This window comes from Macrosteles quadrilineatus, unplaced genomic scaffold, assembly GCF_028750875.1.
Source record: "Macrosteles quadrilineatus isolate MER2022 unplaced genomic scaffold, UCM_ALF_1.0 Scaffold_6__1_contigs__length_79288215, whole genome shotgun sequence".
In the NCBI taxonomy this organism is placed as follows: Eukaryota; Metazoa; Arthropoda; class Insecta; order Hemiptera; family Cicadellidae; genus Macrosteles; species Macrosteles quadrilineatus.
The window spans coordinates 43,711,443-43,734,265 of NW_026542599.1; the positions used below are offsets into that span (position 1 = coordinate 43,711,443).

At 35.2% G+C, this 22,823-nt stretch overlaps 1 protein-coding gene across 7 annotated transcripts in view; it reads left to right on the forward strand.

Moving 5' to 3' along the window:
* LOC128996278 (multiple PDZ domain protein-like) overlaps positions 1 to 22,823 on the forward strand; it is a 318,908-nt gene that overhangs the window by 112,433 nt on the left and 183,652 nt on the right. For 5 of the 7 annotated variants that reach the window (XM_054421490.1, XM_054421489.1, XM_054421486.1 and 2 more), the window contains exons 10-20: positions 2,415 to 2,544; positions 4,979 to 5,177; positions 9,124 to 9,234; positions 10,370 to 10,390; positions 11,773 to 12,388; positions 12,926 to 13,027; positions 17,046 to 17,264; positions 18,199 to 18,303; positions 20,056 to 20,181; positions 20,618 to 20,776; positions 22,087 to 22,260. In XM_054421490.1, the coding sequence (XP_054277465.1) occupies positions 2,415 to 2,544; positions 4,979 to 5,177; positions 9,124 to 9,234; positions 10,370 to 10,390; positions 11,773 to 12,388; positions 12,926 to 13,027; positions 17,046 to 17,264; positions 18,199 to 18,303; positions 20,056 to 20,181; positions 20,618 to 20,776; positions 22,087 to 22,260 (1,962 nt within the window). The remainder of the gene's footprint in view (positions 1 to 2,414; positions 2,545 to 4,978; positions 5,178 to 9,123; positions 9,235 to 10,369; positions 10,391 to 11,772; positions 12,389 to 12,925; positions 13,028 to 17,045; positions 17,265 to 18,198; positions 18,304 to 20,055; positions 20,182 to 20,617; positions 20,777 to 22,086; positions 22,261 to 22,823) is intronic. The other 2 variants (XM_054421485.1, XM_054421488.1) reach the window with 2 other exon arrangements.

The following is a 22,823-nucleotide window of genomic DNA, read 5'->3' on the forward strand; positions in this document are numbered from 1 at the left end:
TAACTCGTAAACGCTGTAACAAGTTAATTTTGTTTTCTAATTTAAGAGATTGTAGAAGGAATTTGAAAATGTTTATGACAATGTACAGAGGATGTTTAAAAAAAATATTGTTACTTAGAAATCAATAAATTAAATTATTTGCACTTTGTGAATTTTATAATGTTTATGGAGACAACTATACAATAATGAAGAGGGCCTTTGCTCTCTAGTCTAGACCAGACAGTCTAGAGCAGTCTTAAGTAGTCCTACCTACCAAACCTTACTTCACAATCTAATCATAAATAAATATTCAATTGATTTAGGTCTATTTAATTTTACATATGTTATAGAGTTGCTTAACTCGCTACTTTGAATTAAGTTTAATCATTTATGAAATGATCTCCTATGAAAACCAAGTATCTGTAATTGCTGTTAGATATTATTTCTGTAACTTTTTATAATATTAATTAAGATTATTAAAGTAATATTTCAAAATTTTTTTAAAGAGAACTTTGATTATACTGGCGATTCTCTATAGTTTGAAAACTTGTGATATATGATCCAAGATAAGCTATGCTAGACAAATAGCAATCTCATAACTTAGATGAAGGATTCTGTGATCTAGTTATTATAGTATCTTAGGCATAATTTCATCCAATAAGTCACATACTCAATGACAAAAGTTTTGATCTTGTGCTCACTTAATATCTGAAAAATATTTCTTACATTTATTGTGCTGATAAAATTTATATTATGTCATTCTTTTTAGGTTTAAATTTTGATTACCAATATAGCATTCTATCTTATCTTCTATGTACTAGTTTTAGCCAGTTTTTCACTCAAGTAGTTGAATAGGGTGAATAAAACAGCTCATATTTTGCTTCGTTAGAAGTTGGCATATACCACATCAAACTGTATTCTACAACACCTTAGCTCAATACAAGTTGCTTTTTATTGTATTAACTGCATCATTAACGTGAATGGAAGGTCTAATACACGGTGTGTATTTATAGCTAAATGTTTTTATTAAGATTTAATTTCTACTTTTTATATGTAGTTGAATAAATAAAAACTAAAAGCATTCTGTACAATGTTGAAAATACATTTTTGACTTATGCATGTCTCAACTAAATAATACAAAAAATGTTATTTCCAGAAAAAGAATCTTTTGTGAATATCTAAAATATCATGGGTAAGTTTATGTTTCCCAAATGAAAATCCTGTACACACTTGGACAGTATTTGAACAATGTTTTATAGATTGGTAGTTGAGATAAAGTGAAAAAGTATATTACGCCCAATACAGTAGGACTATTACTATTTGATTTTTGACTAGGAAATGTATGGTTCCTATTTTTCATTAGAACATAAAATTGTTGCAGATTTAATGTAGGTAATTAATAAATGTGTTGACCTTCTTTCCCAACAAAATGCACTATCACCATGTTCTTATGTAGCACAATTTTGAACACTTCATCAACGTCATAAGTTGTTTCCAAATGCCTTTTGGCTCTATCCCTCTGTGTATTTAAAGGAAACGTTGTTGATATTAAAAACTGTTATACCTAGCTCTATCCGTCCTCAAGTGTAAGGTGTAAGTATGTAGTGTTGTTGTAATGTTATTTGGATTCCCTACCTTGCCATATTTTACACAGGTTGTAATTTAAGGCTTCCCTAGTTTTAGCTTAACAAAAAACCATAACCGTTTATGATTGTTTTTTAAATTTAACTACACTTAACTGTCTTTTGCTTTTGAAAATAAGATAGTAAAATAATATTTTCATAAAAAACTTGCCTCTGGATTGCAGGATTTATCAAATAACTGTTTATATTCCATTCTCTATTAAGCTACTTGTGTTTAGAAGTACACTTCTAGAGTTTCAGACATCCAGAGTAAAGTGCATACTTTTTCAGACCATATCCTGGTTCTATGTTATCCAGTATTCGTGGGTAGATCTGATCAGATTTTACATTCATTCATGTCCCAATGAAACCTGAAAATAGACTATGAAAGTCTGAAATACTAGATGTGTACTACTAAACACTGATCACTTGAAAGAGCAGGTAAACCAACGAAAAATATGAGATAATAAGACCCTATACTTTGTCTACAATTGTGGTATTTTTGTTCACTTCTTTTTGTAAAACCGTAGATTTTAAAACATTTTACTCTGCCCAGTGCCCACGCTTACCAGTTTACTCACTTAAATTGAACAAAACAGAAGTAGGCTAATTTTATCCCAACAGAATTAACCACAGAAAATTTCACTTATACAATGTGAATAAAATTCTTGCTTGTAAAAAAACCACAAAATCACATTTTAGTTTGAAAATAAAACTGTAGACAAGTTTTGTGGGAGGATTGGTTTTTTTTATCAAAAACCTTTCTCTTGTGCAAAAAGTGCTACTTTGCTCACTGTTAAATCTTGGTTACAGCTGGAGTCTCACACGCCAGACACTCTGTTATCAGTGGATGGTGTCGTTGACTTGGAAGCTGACAAATCAGTGCCTTTACCCTCCGAGCTTGAGCAAGAGATCAAGATACACAAGGGTTCTGAACCCTTAGGTAATCAAGTTTGAATCTGTTCAGTGAATAAAAATCCTTTATCTCGATGGTAAGCTTCCTTGGTCAAAGTACACTAAATCTTTATGTTTGGAAGATTTATTGAATTGGCAAAGCTAGTGGCCGACTTGCAGCAATCCATTGTGGCAAACTTTAATTGAACTTAATTTAATTTTCAATCAAACTCAATTTAATTCAACTAAGTCTGTCTGTGTTACTGTCAGAAAGATCCAGTTTAGTGACATTAAAACTCAAGCTTTTTCATGCAGCTGAAACTGCAGCATATCCTAATCTTGTAACATTTCTTGTGTGCAAGGTAGTCAGCTGAAACTGCAGCATATGCTAATCTTGTATCATTTCTTGTGTGCGAGGTAGTCAGCTGAAACTGCTGCATATCTTATCTTGTAACATTTCTTGTGTGCAAGGTAGTCAGCTGAAACTGCTGCATAACCTAATCTTGTAACATTTCTTGTGTGCAAGGTAGTCAGCTGAAACTGTAGCATATCCTAATCTTGTAACATTTATTGTGTGCAAGGTAGTCAGCTGAAACTGCAGCATATCCTAATCTTGTAACATTTCTTGTGTGCAAGGTAGTCAGCTGAAACTGCTGCATATCTTATCTTGTAACATTTCTTGTGTGCAAGGTAGTCAACTGAAACTGCTGCATATCTAATCTTGTAACATTTCTTGTGTGCAAGGTAGTCAACTGAAACTGCTGCATATCCTAATCTTGTAACATTTCTTGTGTGCAAGGTAGTCAGCTGAAACTGCAGCATATCTTATCTTGTAACATTTCTTGTGTGCAAGGTAGTCAACTGAAACTGCTGCATATCCTAATCTTGTAACATTTCTTGTGTGCAAGGTAGTCAGCTGAAACTGCTGCATATCTTATCTTGTAACATTTCTTGTGTGCAAGGTAGTCAGCTGAAACTGCTGCATATCTAATCTTGTAACATTTCTTGTGTGCAAGGTAGTCAACTGAAACTGCTGCATATCCTAATCTTGTAACATTTCTTGTGTGCAAGGTAGTCAGCTGAAACTGCAGCATATCCTAATCTTGTAACATTTATTGTATGCAAGTTAGTCAGCTGAAATTGCAGCATATCTTAACCTTGCAAAATTTCTTGTATGTAAGGTAGTCAGCTTAAACTGCAGCATGTCCTAATCTTTTAATATTTCTTATATGCAAGGTAGTCAGCTGAAACTGCAGCATATCCTAATCTTGTAACATTTCTTGTATGCAAGGTAGTCAACTGAAACTTTGCGTTAAAATATGCATCCTAGGATGTCTGAATCACAAAAATCAAATGTAATATGATTCTGTCAGGACAAATATCTGATTAATTTAATTTGATCAAACATTTTCTTGTTGGCCTAAGTTAAGTTATTACATCAAAATAAACCAATAGTTGGTCATAAATGTTAAATTTTACATTTTTTGTCTTTTACTACGTTCCAAATTATTTCCATTATTTAAAACTTTAGAAGTAGCTGTACTTCACAATGATAGATTGTATTTGCTAGATATTCTGACCAGAAGAATCTGTGTTAAACTTAAATTTACTGTGATTTTGCAATATTACATACAATGATTTTGAATTGTGGCGGTGTAAATTGTACCACATTTATGTCCCTTTTATTACACACAAATTTGGTAATGTTACATAAAATGCTGCATTATGGGAAAACAATATGGAATTGTAACAAATTAAGAATTACAGTGATGTTGCTTATTCAACTCAACAATTCTGAATGTATATGTGTGTGCCATTTTTAATAATGTTGTATTGCATTACAATAACACTTGCATTGTTATAACTATTGCAACAAAGATAATTAGGTACCTTTGAGACAGGATTCCAATCAATACTCACTCACTTAGGTATTGAAGAGTAATTGAATGCATTAGTGCATTAATTAATTTATTGTTTGGAATAGCTATGGTTAGTGTAAAGTGATAATAATGAGAATATTTATACTCAAAATTATATATACAAGGCAGTTAAACACTATCGTGAAATGTAGAGCGAGATATATAAAATGGAAAATGTCTGTTGAAGTTTTTACTTTATGTTGGACTTATAAAACATGTTTTCAACTATTGGGATATTGAGACGATGATAGTAAGTATGTTTCTAGGAGTTTGATTTGACATTTGATGAGTTGATTTCCTTTAAGGATGTTAGTACCATACATTCTGGTATTTTGGTGTGAGCCATCAAATCAGTATTTAAATTAGTACTACTTAAAATAAAAAATATAAATGGTACAAATACCAATTTTATATGACTCTTACCGTAAGACCAAGAATGTAGTGACGAGGTTGACCACTAAAGCATAAGAGGAAGACTTTCCTGATTAAGGAAGACTTTTAGAAATATAAAATACAATTTCTGGGGTTCAACATAAGTGACCAAAGGGCTTTGTTGATTTTCAGGACTCAGCCTAGACTGTGCCGAGGATGGTGATGGGATGGTGGTGTCGGAAGTGTTGCCAGGTGGCGCAGTGGACAAGGACGGTCGGATCCGGGTTGGTGATCTTGTACTGAGCATCAACAACGAGAGCTTACGACACGCTACTCCTGCGCAGTGTAGAGCGATACTGCGAAGGGCCCAGCTCATCACTACGGACATCAAGTAAGCCCTCCTCGCTAGAGTTCTGCTAATCCAAACTAAATGGGACTGGACTCTTCATCATCATAATAGTGCAGATCAGGCAGAAATTCCTTCAAATTAAAACATTGTTTTTTTTTTTTTTTTTTTCAATAAATGGCCATAATCTATTGTGCCCAAATTTTATCCATGATTGTCTTCTACAATCACGTTCTTCAACTGTGTGAAGACTCCAAAGGTAACCAAAAGCACATTGAGCCGTTAATGAATGAACACTCATCCAGAGGCTATTGATATTCATTTTAAATTTCTAGTTCATCAAAATTCACGTACATTTCCCAATTTGTTGTCGGCTGGAAATTCTTGTTAGTATTTCAGAACTTTCAGTACTTTTTTAGTTTTTCCAAACAGGTGATTTGGATTAGTTATGGTATATGAATTCAAGAAATTACACTTTTTTTAAATTGAATTACAAATTTCGAATTGAACAAAATAATGCATTTTTATTCCTAATAGATCAGCGGAACTTGTGCTCTGTAAATCAGGAATTAAACATACTCTTCTCATTCCCTGTTTAGTTAAACTCCTCTCTCTGGTTGTGAAGGCTTGACCCTTGGCTGGTCACGTTCTTCACAATTCTTTTAAAGATCCTTTTGTTCTTCCACATCATTTTACCGTACCTCAGGTCATACCAATAGATCATCTGATTTATTATAGGCGACTTGTCATAAATCAGAAATTTACATGTGGTGGATTAATCAAACTACTTTCTTTTATTTTCCGAATATGGTTACAATTTTCACATGGAAAAGGATAGTCTTGTTTCATTTATAGTCAATCGTAAAACATTGTATTTAGACATTTTACGTAATTTTATTTATGAGTCCCAACAAAATATCTCACACTTCCTCTACACATTTAATCATCTTTCCATCACCACTGTACCCAAAGACATGAGACATTTCCAGATCACGAGGATTGTTCCCTCGTGAAGCCAAGCATCGATCCCCACGACGTCACTTGTAATCCAATACATTGCATTTAATGAGATTCACTTTAGACAGACTATTCTTGTAACTTTAATGCAACACGTTACTGAAGTAGTAAAAATAAAACAATTAAGTCTACAGCATGTGCAAGTTAGTCAATAAGTACGGTAGATTTCAATTTGCTATATACTTGGGAATGAACATTTTATTTTTGTTTGTGTTGTAAGTTGTTGAGTACTCCTGCATGAAAACCCATTTGTGTTTTTACACTGTTTATTTTTCTGCAAAACTGTTGGCATCATGTATTGTATTTTGTTAGCAACCATCGCTGCTTGTCACATTTTTAAAACTTGAAAAACTAAATTTTTCCAAATAAAGCACACGTAAATAAGCTTCAAATCATGCCAATCACTATAGTGGATTTTATCCAAGTTATATAATTCAAGCTACAGGCTAAGTCTAGCCTAGCCTAAATCTATAAAATAGTTCTGGGCTAGAGCTCAGGATGCGGGACATAACAAATTAAAGCAAAACCACGTAGAATAACATTTATTATAACAGCTACATTATTATACCATATAATAAATCATACACTCTTGAATAGAAGCAGCTAAAACTGGCGTAAAGTGAGGACCCAGAGCTATATCACCTCTGAAGTAATCCTTTTATTAACGCTTCCATGGACCCCCATGTGCTTGATAATTGTTTTAAAATTTCCTCTTAACCTTAAGCTACCTTTCCACACCAATAATTTGTAAAATTTTAACGTCGCAAAAAATTTGAATTGTATTTTCTTAAATTATATTATTATGTTTATTTCATCACAAACCATTTCAGCAGTCAATCAACAAGAACAGAAATGTTTTTATTTAAATAAATATACCGTTGTTTTCACACTTATCACACAAGTTTTATATAAAAACAAATACACGTTATTTGCATTTCAAATTTTAGAAATATGTACTATGCTTTGCCATCAGTTTTTCAATTTGTTATAAAAAAAAACTACTTCTTTTTCGCTGTATAATCATTAAAATCTTTACATTCTACCAATTACATTTTACAAAGATTTTGAGATTTTCTGGTCTGGTATGAGTAAACTTTTAAAGTACCAAGATTTGGCGATCTTATGAACACCACTTACTTTTTTCACTTCTCTGTCATATTTTGGATTGGAATTTGTATGCATACTTTCTTATGTCATAAATCGGTGATGACAAATACATCAACATCATTAGAGGTGTTGGAAGTGTTTTTGCCTGTACATCATTCCCAAATAATTCCTGTCAAAAATTATCCCATATCTGTTTGAAGTTTTACCAGAAAACATGCCATTAACGACATTAACATACATTAAACATACAAAACATACATTGTAAAATTTAAGAAGAAAAAAATTATTTGATTTAGATGCAATATTAAATTAGCTTAAGACATCATTGCTTCTTTTAGATATCTACAGTTAAATGATGCTGAAGTAAGTGAGTCTACTCTTTTTGATTTTTTACACCTTGTAAATACGGCGGCAGGAATGGCACTTGCATTTAAAAGGAAGTGGCTGTTGCTTCTTTGCTAACCGAGTCAGTACCGGCGGCGTATTTCCTGCTTCCACTGTGGCCACCAACAAAATATCTGACTCAGATTAACCACGCAACACGCGACAAAAAGTTAAATCTGATTCTGAATCTGAATTGGCATGCCCTCTATACGTACCGTATGCATTAAATTTTTAATTTAAATTGGTTTACAAGATAGTTGTGAAATCCTTAAACACATAGGTGCTTAAACTCTGTCCACTCTGCTTAGTAAACTATTTTAATTAGTGAGCAGTTCTGTAGGAAAGTTACAAAACCCTGCCAAGAAACTTTGTAATGACAGTGTAACTGGCACTAATGAAGGTATAGTTGTCCAACTATTCCTTATTTAAGTACTTTTCTTAGAAAGTTACCCATGTTTTTTTGTTTTTCCTATTTCTTGAATTCTGTTAAAATTATGGGCCTCATTTCCTGACATAATGTTCAGATTTGTATCAAAGAAGAATTAATTAGCCTACATGTTGATGTTTTGGTATTTGACATTCATCTTTCAGAGTTATTATAAGTTTCGTTCCAACATTTTCATCCCCCAACATTACATTTTTTAACCTCGATTACAAGTTTAATCTATTGCAACTCAAACTTCTCATAAGGGGCACTGTTGAAATAGTGGTCAGATTAGAGCACAAGACATCTGTCCTGGGCTAGTGTATCAATCTTCCATATTCACCATTTGGTTATCACTATCAGCTTTATTATAATGCTGTGCCTCTGCGGTTCAAAGTCCTCCTTAAGTGGTTAGAACTTTAAGGAAAATAAATTCACCAGTTTATAGATTTGAATCGTTGTTGAGCCTAACGCAAGGACATTCTCCTTAATAGAGGATTTTCCCATCCAATTAATTAATTTGCATGTCATTACATAAGTTTCTACCCTGCATTAGTCATATCATATTCCTTTAATAGAAGATTTATTCCCATAAAACACCCCTCTTATCATCATTACAAGTTTCATTACAATTTTTAACTTCACTTTATTAGTTGTCATCTACATTGCATCCTTTAACTCCTTATTAAACGTTACACCCGCTCATTACAAGTGTTACCTCTTCAGTGTATGTTTACTCCAATATTACATTTGTAAACTCCCCATTTCAAGGTGTAATTCATGCATTACAAGTTTTGTCACCACCTTACGAGTTTCATATAAGATTTCTTCCACATTACAAAGTTTTACCCCATATTTCAAGTTAAATCCACACGTTACAAGTTCCATCCCCTCATTACATCCCTCCCCATGTTAGACAGTGGCGAGTGTAGTTGTGGCTCAGGCAGCCATACAAGTAGCCCGCAGACTAGTGTTAGTCGTATCTTGTTAGCAGCGTCCTCGCACTAAACTGATTACCATCCTTCCTTGTTCGCCCAGTCTAACCCTAGTTCTGTGTAGTGTTCGGTACGTGCCGGCTCCAACTACTTTGGATTACCGGAAGACTTCGCTGCAAGTTGAGTCGTTTGCGGCTCCGGTCAAATCCACCGTCGTCACTCAAATCTCCCCTAGGTGAGTAGTTCTGTGACTTATATTTTTAATTAAATAACAGGTATTTTGTAATTGGATGGAGTAAATTATGTTTTGGTAAATATGTTTTGGTAGAGTAAGTAATGGTAAATATTCATTGATTTTGGAGGAAAAAGCACTTGGCCTAGGAATACATTAAGGAAGAAGGAATGGACACACAACCAATTAACTAACCCAAGAAATAATATCCAGGTTGTTGACAACACAAAAAGTTCAAAACACAATTAATTTGATATTTCGTCCCTGCAATGGATTCCTCAGAAGGTATTAGTTAAATGGATATCGCTTGTAGAGGACAATCTCAAAATGAATTGCGTTGTGAAATTTTTGTGTAGTTTCAACTGTGTAGAACTCCTTTCTTGGGTACGTTAGTTTTGTATCTGTTTCTCCCTCTAACTTATCCATTGACTTTATTAATTAATTAATAAGTATGACCAAAGCTCACTGTTACACATTATGAAGCAATTCTAAGTTAAACTTTTGTAAGCATATACACCGCATCTTGAAAGCTTTTAGCCAACTTCTAAAGTCTTGTCTTTTTCTATTCTTCATCTTTCCTTCTATTTAGGCTTAAAAAAAGTGTATTAATCATATTTTTTAATGGTGCCTGGGAGTTGAATACGGAATCAGGGATCAATTTACTTCCTTGTTCATCAAGAAATCAGAGTCGCAATCCTGTGGCTTGAGAAACTGAAATTAATATTACAATTTGGGATGTAAAACATAACAATAATTAAATCATTTTGACTACAGTATGATTTAAATTAAAGAGTAAATTCTAAACTTTCCAAAAAGTTTTTATAGATAGACCTTAAAAAAATGTATTAGTTGAATACTTGTATGGTGTTTTTGCTGCTGACTTCTTCTATTATACACAACAACCATTAACAATACAACACTCTAATTCTAGATTAATGCCTTGTGTTTAAAAGTTTGAAATCATATGAGGAGTACATAAAGTGCAACAATTATACTTTAACCAACTTAAGAATTAAAATACCCTCCTGAATATATTACAAATTACTGTAATCTAAACTGTTGCTATAAGAGCACCTATACACAGTTGTATCATAACTTAGCACTGCTATAGTTTACACGTTTTTCCTTGTGCACCCAGGATATTTCCAGACTACTACAGGTAAGTCCACGCTTTAGAAACAGTTGTCGTGGCTTCTTATCATCTCTGTAGACTAAAAGCACCTAAAAATTTTAATTTTAAGTTTGACATAGTTGATTGTTGGACTTTTTAACAAATGATCTAACCCTTTGAGTACAGTTGACTGGTTGTACCATTGTGGTGTATCATTGATGTAAACAGCCAGTAATTGGTTGTGATTTCAGCTCACATCGGCCTCCTTCTCTTTGTATAGTTTCTGTTAGCTATCGTGGCCGCCCTTTTATCCGTGCTTTTCTCTACCAGTTCACCTCTCAGCGTAAAAACAGATTTTTAGTTTTAAAAACGTTGTTTTGTGCTAATGTTACTACTAGCCATCCAAACTGTAGGTACAACCATTGTGATATTACTGGAGCTGCTGTATAAAAGGTCTTGGCTAGTACAGTTGGCCACGTGACCAATTAAGATAACCTAAAAACAGACTTCCCAATCGTAAAAATTCATTCATTATTCACTGTGGTGTGTGTTTCGTAGAATATAAATTTAGCTGTTAACCAGTGTTGGTTCTATTATTGACTGTTGGATCCAAAAGCAAGTAAATTTCTTATTCTATTATGAAAGTAACTACATATTCTTACCTTAAACAGCAGATCTAAGATTCAATGATTTTCTTAAAACATTAGATTATTACCATTAAGTGCCTTTTCCCTTAGTAATAAATAAACTCCATATAAGTCTTCAAATGATCCTGTTATAACACCAGAAATTTTGCACCTCAAAAATCAAATGCTGTGAAGAAATGATCAAAGTTCTAATTAATAATTTGGAAAGTGCAGCTCCTCAAACTGTTCTCCTAGGCGATGAGGAGCTCACATCTTGCATCCAACCCTATAAACACAAGACAAGCTTCTTTGAAAGACAGTTAGGGTACAAGGGAGTCCCTACAATGTGCTCCTTGAACTTAACAGATTGACCAAGATACTGTGCGATTTGGGAGAGCAGTAAAATTTAAAAGGGTTTCAACAAAAAAAGTCTATTACGGCGCCTGGTATTTTTTTACAAAAGTTAAATAAAAAACATAAATAATGAAAGTTAAATAAGGATTGTGGATTATTGTACTATTTCAAGATTTTGGTACTAGAATATTTTTAACAAGTTTTCTCTTAATGTTCACCGTGTTAATGTAGATGTATTTTAAGACAAAGACATCATTCAAAAGTTATATAGCTTACATTTGATTTTGGGTTCGATTATGGGTCATACGATTCAAAACTAGTAATCCTTGACAACTTTCCAAGGACTAAGGAAAGTTAAAAATGATAAGGGACGTTAACCTTGATATGTTATAAGATATTTAAATATGTACATGATTTGCTAATTTATAGAGTTTATGTTTTGATTTACAGATCGCCCTACATCACCCAAGAGGTGACGGTCCAAGTTCCGTCAGTCCCTGTGGTTATCCCGAGTGATCAGCTGTCACCCACCAGCGTTCTCTCTGAAGGCAACGAGTCATTCGTCGACTGCGACAGCAAACGAACCGACAGTCTCTCAGACGACCGGGAGCCGTTTAGAGAGCCTGAAAGTGACATTAAACTTATTGAGGAACCTGCCGAGGCGAAAGTCGGCGAATCCGAAGTTGAATCGGAAGTGATAGAGAGGACAGAAACCGTTATAGTTTTGGAGTCACCTCTTGAGAAACTCTCACGAGAATCGGTAGAAAGTGTTGAAAGTGTTGTGTCAGACAGATCGTTGTCGGTGGTGAGTGGAGAAATAAGAAGGACTTCTGTGATAGACCCTCCCTCGGGGTTTCAGACTAGCTCGCCTTCCTCTAGGGAAGACCTTCGCGAGGAACTCGAACCTGAAACTTGTGAAACTGAACCTGAAGTTTGTGAGGAAACTTGTGTGGAAGTTGAAACTTGCGAATCTGAAGTTGTTCATCCACCCATTGTTGAAGTCCCGCCGTGGACTCGAAGTGACCTTCGCACTTCGTCCAAGCTCTTCCGAGGACAAAGTGTAGATGTGAGTATTGAGTATTGTTTTGTTTATATTCAGTAATATAAATATTTCATTAGGGTGATCTTTTTCGTGAAAATCCAATTGCTCAACGATCTTTAGAAGAAGTTAAGATAAAGAGATAGTTCTTAAATCATTGCTTCATATTGCTTTAATAATCCTAAAATCTCAATTTTGTATATTTTACATAATTAATTAGATTCAATTTGCCTACATTGTAATAAACAAATAAACTGTAAAAATTGTTACCGGTTGTCCCATTATACTCTCCCTCTGGGGAGACTTGGGACACTCTGTATGTGCTACAAGGTTTGTTATGGAACAACAAGCTGACAGCTTGAATTAATTTGTTTGGTTTAAAATTAAAATTAATTAACTATCTTGATATAGTGACTATCTTGATGAAATTCCTAGTATTATCTGTTACCTATAGTGAACCATTTCATAAAATGTAGTATATTTTCAAACACAGTTAAACATTTAATTTGAACTGAAAGTAAATACATAGTGAAGCAGTAAACTGAATTGTTGTTTCACATGTAGAATCGTCAGAGGTGTTCTTCATTGACGATATCACGGTTAATCGCACCTTTAATCATTCCTGTGATATCAGTACCTGTTATACGATTACCTGAAGAAGATGAGGTATGAAATACAACCGAGGTAGAACCTCTTTAATCCATTTGTAAAAGTAACACATTCATAAAAGGAGAGGAAACATTATAATAAAAGGCACAATTTAATGACACTGACAAAGCTATGGTTAGTTCAACCAGTAAATAGCTCATTAACTCATTTTTCGGACTCTTATTATTTATTTTTCTATGCGGTTGCACCGAGGAAAAGTTCCACTGTACTGTTGTCAGTACAAAGGAAAAGCAGTTTTCTACCGACTTTTGGTGTCCCCCTTTCTTTGTAATTACATTTTAATGACTATGTTTACAGTCAATGGTTGTAGCATAGCTGTGCCATTGCTTTCACAAATCAATCCTTAAAATAATCCTAATATTAATATTTCATCCCCAACCAAAGAGTGGACGGTTGATCATCCAATGTTATTTAACTGGTTATTTATTGTTTTCACAACGGATTATAGAGGTTTTACTGTAGTGTAATGTCGCAGCACAATCACCTTTATTTTGTACAGTTTTTGAGGCACGCGAGTGACACATTTTGACACACACGGTGACACGTTTTGACACTCACGCAGATGTTTTCTCAGCACAATTTGAGCCAAGTCTAATGACTGAGTCTAAGAGACAAAAAAGGCTAAATCCATACAAATCTTCGTCATCATATTATGACCAGATCGTACAATTATTTGTACGAAATACTTATATGTTGAACATAGTAACATGAGTTGTTTTGTAATCCCAATAGCTATGTCCACCCTTGGGCTTTTTTGTGTGCGCCTTGCGCATGCTACTTACTTAGGGCATGCTTTGATGCAAATGGACGCAAGTAACGCATGTGTCAAGGCATGCCCGAAATGAGTCCGAAGGAGCTCCAATCTACAGCGCACAGGGTAGCGCAAGACAATCCACCAACCTTGGATTTCTGTTTGTTTCAACTTCTAACTGTTTATATTTGTTACAAGTCGTCCGTGTTGCAGTTGTTTGAATAACTAAGAAACCTCAGAATTCATAGAAGTTTGTGGGACATAAGGGGTGATAAACAAAAAAATGTATTTTAATGAACTAAACTAATCAAATGAAGTTTAATTAATAAATCAATAAAATTAGATAAGAAAATTACGAGTTCTACAGTACTTCTTCTTCCACATTGTATGCCTTAATTACTTAAGTTTTTTAAATGTTCTTAACACTAAATATACCGATTCCTCCTATCAGAATAGTGTCGTCTTCATCCAACTAGGAAAAGGTATCTAAAATTTGAGGAAAGTGAGGCATGAGTGTGGCCAGCTGAAAGGCATGCCTCAAAGAGATTGCAATAACATATATGTTGTGAATATTACATTGAATGTTGGAATTAAAAGTTGAAAGGTACGTTGAAATTGAAAGCGCACGATTGTGGACATAGCTAAAGATCATTAGAGTTTCTTTCCTAACAGTCATTACACCTGACTTATGTGTATTTTGCTATTGTGTGTGGGTTTCAGCACTGAATAAATCACTTAAATTTTAGAAATTATAAGTATGAGGTTAAGTTTATGTAGTAGGAGGTTCGTACTCCTAGGATAAGAGATTACACAAGAGGACTAGAGATAACCACAACACTTTACCTCGTTTAAATTACTAAAAAAGAATATTGTTGTCCTTATTAGTTATAATTTAGAAGTCCAATATGGCAAACCTGTATTATAATAGAGTTTGAATTGCTGCAATACTGATTAATCCAAAATAGGCTTATAACCCAAAGGCAATAGAAAAATGTATACTTAGACTAACACTTAGATTGAATAAAATTAGCTCAATGTTTTTATAGGTTTGTTATTGTTACTACTACAGCCAGGACCATATTTCTGTATAGGCAAACAAATTTAAATTTAGGCAAATTTTTTAGGGAGCAAGAAAATTTAAAGAGTTAGGTATCCAAAAATAGAGGTTTTAGTATTAAAAAATAAACGTTTAGTAAATAGTTCTGGGAACTGCAAACGGTTATTTCAAATACTTTGATCAAGAATAAAATTATTTCAGAACAGATTAAAATCAAAAGTCAATAATTTATTACACGCCTCTGTGGAGTTTTTCGGGCTGCACTATTAGTCTGGCGGACTCGTCAGTCGCCGCAGTTCGCAGGCCCAGTCAGCTGGCCACTGCGTAGTGACAATAAAAGTAAATACTCTTCCCTGCGGCAGTGCTAGCTGAATATTGAAGGAGATTTGCTTAACTCCCTGGACTTAAATTCAGTTATTGACTCATTATTTGGTTAAAATCAAGTAGGAAAGTGTGAACTAACTACTAACTTAACTCATGCAAAATTGTATGTTATTCTTTTAAGTAGGGATGGTCAAGTCTCGAAATTTCGGGAAATTTTCGGGAAATTTTCAATCTCGTTACACGAGACGAGATTACTTTTTGGCCGAGATTTTTATCGAGACGAGAATAAAAAAAAAAAAAAAAAATTAAAAACGCCTGCAGAAAGTTAATGCAATACCCGCAATACAGGAGCGTGTTGTAGTTGCGTTTCCTTTTCGAAGGCGTTCTTATTTAATTAATTCTTTTAATGTAAATATTACTTTAATTCTTTTAATGTAAATATTACTGTCATTATTTTAATAATATTACTATAATAACATTTGAGAAGTTTTGTTAAGTGTAAGCAGTGTGAGGAATGTTTTATTACTATAAAAAAAGTCAAAACAAGTAACTATTTTATAAAAATTAATATTGCTTTTATTTTATGATTTATTTTATTTTAGGATAAGTTGAACTCTATCCTAACTGATATCACCATGTTTCCTAATCGTAGGCATTTTTAATAAGTTAGGCGTGATTAATAAAAAAATGTTATGCTGATGTTATTTAATGAAAGATTGTAAATATTCTTGCCTATTATCATTATTTTAGTATTTAAACAGTCATCTAACAATGTTACAAAATCAGGTAAAAATTTCGAACGTGCATTTCCCGTTGTGTATGAGAAGAGAAATCTCGTCTCGAAATTTTATGAGAAATAAAAAATCTCGTCTCGTCTCGTCTCGAACTAAAAATCCAATCTCGTCCATCCCTACTTTTAAGTAAAAGTACTTACTTTTTTTGTCTGATTCATTTAAATTTTCGTGATTAAAACCGTTTTGTAAATAAAAATATTAGTTTTACTTCAAAGTCAACTTGGCGCAATCAAGTGGATCTGACCACAGAGAAGAAAGAATAGAGGTTGAAAACTGATGGGTTAACCGTGCTCATATAAGCTCTGGTATGTTGGGGTGGAAATGTATTAGTATAGAGCAAGAAAGAGCCTGAACGGTGATGGCCACTTAGCATATTTGCACAGCAGTTGTAGTGCACAGGATCTTCCTACCACTTGAGTGCTGTAGTATGTGATGGCGAGGGGGTAAATGAGAGAGGAAGGATGCAACAAATAGAATTTGCTCTAGACACCAGAGACTGGTGCTAGACACCACTTAAGTGTACCATTGAATGTATCTTCTGTTTCTTACCTCTCTGTGGTCTAACTAAAAGTGTTCGATGAAAAGCGTTATGAGAGCCCTTGCAGCAAAATGCAATTATGACATCTAGTTAAGAACCATTTTCATAAACAGTTTTTTTTGCATGTGCCCCATTACCATTTTTATAATTAATTTAAATTCAAATACTTTTGGGTGAAAGCGGTCCAAAACCATTAAAGTTTTGTGGATGTTCCGGGAATTGAACCTGTCCCTCCAGCACCGAAATCTGTGACGCTAACCACTTGACTAGCAACACACCCAATATTCTAATAACTTAGGTCTAGCTTAATCCAATAGATAAAGGATAGTAAAGACACTTGCACACCTGAATAGAGAACCCTTATATTTTATTAGTCCAAATTCTAAAGGCAATACCATTAACAATTCTGTATAACACTTAAGTGCAGTTGACCAATTGGGTAGTGACAGATATATAATTTTAAAAACATCTAGGCTAAATTAGGCTATTATAACAAATACGCATTGTTTTCTTTAATTTTGTCAGTGATGTAATTGTGATGTGATGTGTAGGTTGACAGCTCAGTCAGTGTAATACGTCGTGGTCAGCTGCTGAGGTCAGCCAGCACAGGTCAAGAGGTCGATGCTGTAGGTCTAGACAACATGACAGTGACCAACACATCACAGTCCCAATCCTCAGTGTTGTTGGCCAAACATTGGGGACCGGAACGCAACGTCCATGTGCTGAGAGAACCAAACTGCAGTCTGGGCATCAGCATAGTAGGTGGCAAGGTGAGCAACATTCAAACCTTCTGTAAACACTGTCGGTTAATTAAGGTCTCCATCGAGCTCCCAAGAGGGCCAAGCAAGCAGCTCATGTCTGAAACCAGCACTGTTCTCTTCAAGTCATCCACAACTCACACCTTTTCCACCTGCTATTTGATAATTGATCTTGTCATAGTAGCAAAAAACAATGAACAGGCAAATATGCACTCCTGATTTCTAGATTACGTCTCTAGCATCAACGACTCTTTACGTCCATCACCAGTTAGAGGACAGTGAATGACAATGAAGTAAAGTGTTTGGAAATATAAAATGTGCGTACGTGGTGGAGGGAGTTTAGAGGTGGTCGTTTTGCACCATGCTTTGCACAGTGTACTGTAGGCCGACCTTGGTCGTTCATATTTAAAGAAGTGTTTAAAGTAAAGAGAATTATGCATGCAGGTCGTTTTGTGACTGGAAAAAAAAGATTGCTGGACTTAAGGCATGTGTTTATAAAACTGTAAAAAAAAACGATAAACTCTTGATACCGTAGTCATAAACACCCTGATCAGGAAGCAAAGTTTCCTCAACTTCATCCATCCACTGTCTGATGGAAACTAATAAACGCTGCCAACCCCTTTGTGTAGATGTGTACGGTCTTCCTTTAGCAACTTTTACATTTTAAACGTCTAAGGGCTTTTCCACATACACTACACACCTGACAACTTGCAGCGGATTTCAATTGTCAGCACTCAATTCCCAACCTTCAGAAACCTAATTACGAAGGGTAATTGATACTTGGTTGGATTCTAGATATTTTACTGCTACTATTATGTAGTATTTTATCGCTACTACTTGATGGGAAATTGCTCAAATTATTCTGGTTGAATTTACATTGGTGTAATTTAAAATGGTGTTCCCTGATGATTTGGTATTATGCTGATGGTATGTTTTGCATGACCAGGTTGACTTGTACAATGCCGGAGGTGACAGTGGCTCAGCCATTTCTGGTATCTTCATCAAGAACGTCCTGCCCCAAAGTCCTGCAGGACGCACAAACGAACTCAAGGTACTTTGTTATTGTCATTGATAATTTTTGACCATCTAAAGCAATAATACAGACAGTTCAAATTTGGCATTGTAATCATCTCATAACAGTGAAACCTCACTAACTCGGCAATTTGTGGACCCAGAGGTGGAGTTTTAAGGTTATCGAGTTATCCAGAACATTAAAAAATTTTAATAGGGACAGTTACAAATGTATAGATGGACTAATTTTTACATGAAAAATTTATTCCTTACTGTATTTTTAAATGTTGATCCAAATCATGGTTAAAGTTTGTTGATTTTTTTCAATTCAAAGTTTCACTTAGCTTGAAATATCCGTATTAATTGAGATAACTAGATCAATAGACACATGCTTACAGCTCTTATTAGGAAAAACATGGAAAGTGTTACAGAGCCTGGGTGTCCAGCCTATCTGGGCAACAAGAATTGTACTTGAATTTCTTGGTGTGGATGGATCAAGGACTCCAATGATCCACCAATACCCATTAAGTCTCAATCCATTGACGGTGTTCCATTGGTTCTCTTTTAACATCATAAGTTAATCACAACACGATCACTGGAGATCATCACAGAAATTTTACTAATACCGCAAGAGATGTTCACAGTGCAGTTGCGATCGTGGTAGACGATCACGGTATCACCCAGGCTGCAAAATATGCTCGCGAGTGTAGCCACAATTGTAAATGACAAGCTCTTTATTACCGAGACAACGACATTTACTTACGGGTGTTGCCACGACCATGAGTGACGACCATGGAATCGCCAAGTTGCCACGATCATGAATGAAGATATTTACTTACGGGTGTTGTGTTGCAGCAATTTTGATGATCATTGATTTATATCAATTATATAAAAATAATTATTTCCCAGTAGGCCTTCACGAGCCGGATAAAATCTGTTTACGGGCCAGACGTAGCCATAGGCCATAGGTGGCCATAGGACGGGCCATAGGTTGGAGACCCCTGACATAGACTGTTGAGTTACAGGGTGTCAAGTTATTGACCTTTTATTGTATAAGTTAACACTAATAAAAACAATAGAAGTTTTCATTGACAATCTGTGTTTCATCTTTTTTTTGTACTTTTGAGAGTTAAAATAAATACACCAGTGGAAGAAGAAATCAATCGAGGCGAAATCGTGAGATTACTTGTGGTTTTGTTAGGGAGGATGTTATGAAGTGGTTTTTATGTTATGGTTTGTTAATTACATTACATCAAGAGTTAAAGAGCCATTTATCGAACTGGCTTGTGTTATTTGAGGGATAATTGCAGACATTTTCCATCACAATTAATAATAAACAAACATTTTAAAATCTGGAATCTGATTTCATCCTTAGGTGAGAAAGTACCTAAAATATTAGGGGATTAATACACAAGCCCAGCCTAAGCTGGAAAATCACAAAAACAACACTTAGTGATCTTTACAAGATGGTAGTTCAAACTAGACAGTCTCTTGTGCATTGTGTTTGCAAACTCTATATGGACCAGCTGTATAGCCTTTTTAGTATACCATATTTTTTGTATACACCATAAAATAAGTTTAAAAGAGTGTGCTACAGTGTAAAATTATATTTCCGTACTTGGTTTCAGTTACTGAAATAGTTGATGTGACATAAAAAACACTAAAGCCAAAGTCATTTCTTAAAAAAACATAGACTTACCGTTACTAAAAGGCGAAAATGAGTTACAAAATGGGGATGATTTTTTGACATCACTAAGTTAGAAATTCTAACATATAAGCTGTTTGTTGACAGACGGGTGACCGTATCTTGGAGGTAGATGGTATTGACCTCCGCACGGCCAGTCATGAGAGAGCTGTGGAAGTGATCAGGGCCGCTGGCAACCCCGTCAGGTTCTTGGTGCAGTCTCTAGTACAGTGGGTGAGTCACTCACGTTGATGTGTCTTATATGCAAATTGTTTTTATAACTCCAAACTCTTATAATTCCAAGCTATCAGAAAACGAAGAAACAGCACAACTCCAAGTTCTAATTACCATACCTTTCTAACCCATCATATGAGAAAAAATATGAAGAAATATGAGAAAAATCTGGCAAAATAAACATTTTTTTAAACTTGGTCAAAATTTTTTTTATGCTTCTTCTTTTATTGGTTTTTCTCCCAAATTCACCTTGGTGTGTACTCTAAAGCCTATATCTAATATCTACCAAAATAGCTGGAAACATCCAATAAAATTGTTAATCTACAAACCTAGGCGTCTTCACAATGTTTACCATACATATTTATATTTGTACTCTTCATATTTCCATCACTGAAGGAATTGATTAAAAAACCTATTCTCTCTCTTACTTTTCCAGAGTGTTGACAGTGAGAATGAAGGAGCCTCAGGCTACAATTACAGCCGAGGGATGTCTGTGAAGAAGAAGGCTCCTGCTCCACCTTCACCTACAGATCTACTCAAGGCCACCCCCTACCCCATCCCTCAGGCTCGTACACCTACCCCTGAACTGATACAGGTACTTACATAGATATCTGTAGACGGATAATGTATGAGTAGAAGTGGAAGTGTGTCTGTTGAGCCCACAGGTACAGCAGTGATGTGTAGAGTCAAGTATTTATTATAAAGAAGTATTTGATACTTTTTCAACCAACTCGGTACACTTAAGATGATATCAACATCAGTGATGATGACTCGTAGTAGTCAAGATGGAGAACTATTCTGACTAGAGTTCTTACACTCTGTATTCAGTGCGGTTGATTATTAGTAGTAACTGGAGAACGATTGCCTCGAATCCAGAGCACTTGGAATTGAGCAGTGTTGACTCGAAAGTGATTATAAAAATGTTAACAGGCTGACATTTTATCAGTATATTTTTCAAACCTACTTTGGAAATTGTATATAGTTTTTTAATGTTCAGTGCATAAATGGCGAAGTAACGTGAAATCAAAGTTTAAACCTTATGGAAGGGAACGCAGCATGCTATGTTACTATGATCAATCAATCATTGTATGCCAAAATGCAAGACTGCAGTTGGTCGGATGGGAGGAGGCAGAGGCAGCAAGGTGGTCGTAGCTCTACCAAGGCCCTGGCCCCTCCCCATGCCTCTGTCAAGAAGTACTCATCATCAGAGGAGAGCTATTACAAGGACACTGTATATTATGTTACATTAACCATTGCCTGCAAGATGGCTGGTCAGTTGGAAAGAGGCAGAGTCAGCAGGGTGGTCGTAGAGCCTCTACCAAGGCTCCGGCCCCCCGCCAGGCCTCTATCGAGAAGTACTCATCATGAGAGGAGTCATTACAAGTACACTGTATATTCTGTTCAGTTAATCATTGTCTGCAGAATTGCTGGTCAGATGGAAAGAGTCAGAGTCATCAGTGTGGTCGTAGAGCCTCTACCAAGGCCCCGGCCCCCCGCCAGGACTCTGTCAAGAAGTACTCATCATCAGAGGAGAGGCATTACAAGTACACTGTATATTCTGTTACATTAATCATTGTCTGCAGAATTGCTGGTCAGATGGGAAGAGTCAGAGTCATCAGTGTGGTCGTAGAGCCTCTACCAAGGCCCCGGCCCCCCGCTAGGCCTCTGTCAAGAAGTACTCATCATCAGAAGAGAGTCATTACAAGTACGCTGTATATTCTGTTACATTAATCATTGTCTGCAGAATTGCTGGTCAGATGGGAAGAGTCAGAGTCATCAGTGTGGTCGTAGAGCCTCTACCAAGGCCCCGGCCCCCTGCCAGGCCTCTGTCAAGAAGTACTCATCATCAGAGGAGAGTCATTACAAATACACTGTATATTCTGTTACATTAACCATTGTCTGCAGGATGGCTGGTCAGATGGGAGGAGGCAGAGTCAGCAGGGTGGTCGTAGAGCCTCTACCAAGGCCCCAGCCCCCCGTCAGGCCTCTGTCAAGAAGTACTCATCATCCGAGGAGAGTGATGACGAGGAGGACACTCGAGACATGGAGGGCCGCATATACACCAAGAAGGGAGTAGAGGTAAAAGAAACACAGTCCAGTCATGTTGTAGTTCAGTTCTATGATTACAAATTTAGGGATGGTCAAGTCTCGAAATTTCGGGAAATTTTACATCTCGTTACACGAGACGAGATTTCTTTTTGGCCGAGATTTTTATTGAGACGAGAATAAAAAATAAAAAAATTTAAAACGCCTGCAGAAATTCAATGCAATACCCGCAATACAGGAGCGTGTTGTAGTTGCGTTTCCTTTGCGAAGGCGTTCTTATTTAATTAAATCTTTAAATGTAAATATTACTTTAATTATTTTAATAATATTACTTTAATAACATTTGAGAAGTTTTGTTAAGTGTAAGCAGTGTGAGGAATGTTTTATTACTATAACAAGTCAAAACAAGTAACTATTTTATAAAAATTAATTTTGCTTTTATTTTATGATTTATTTTATTTTAGGATAAGTTGAACTCTATCCAAACTGATATCACCATGTTTCCTAATCGTAGGTATTTTTAATAAGTTAGGCATGATTAATAAAAAAATGTTATGCTGATGTTTTTTAATAAAAGATTGTAAATATTTTTGCCT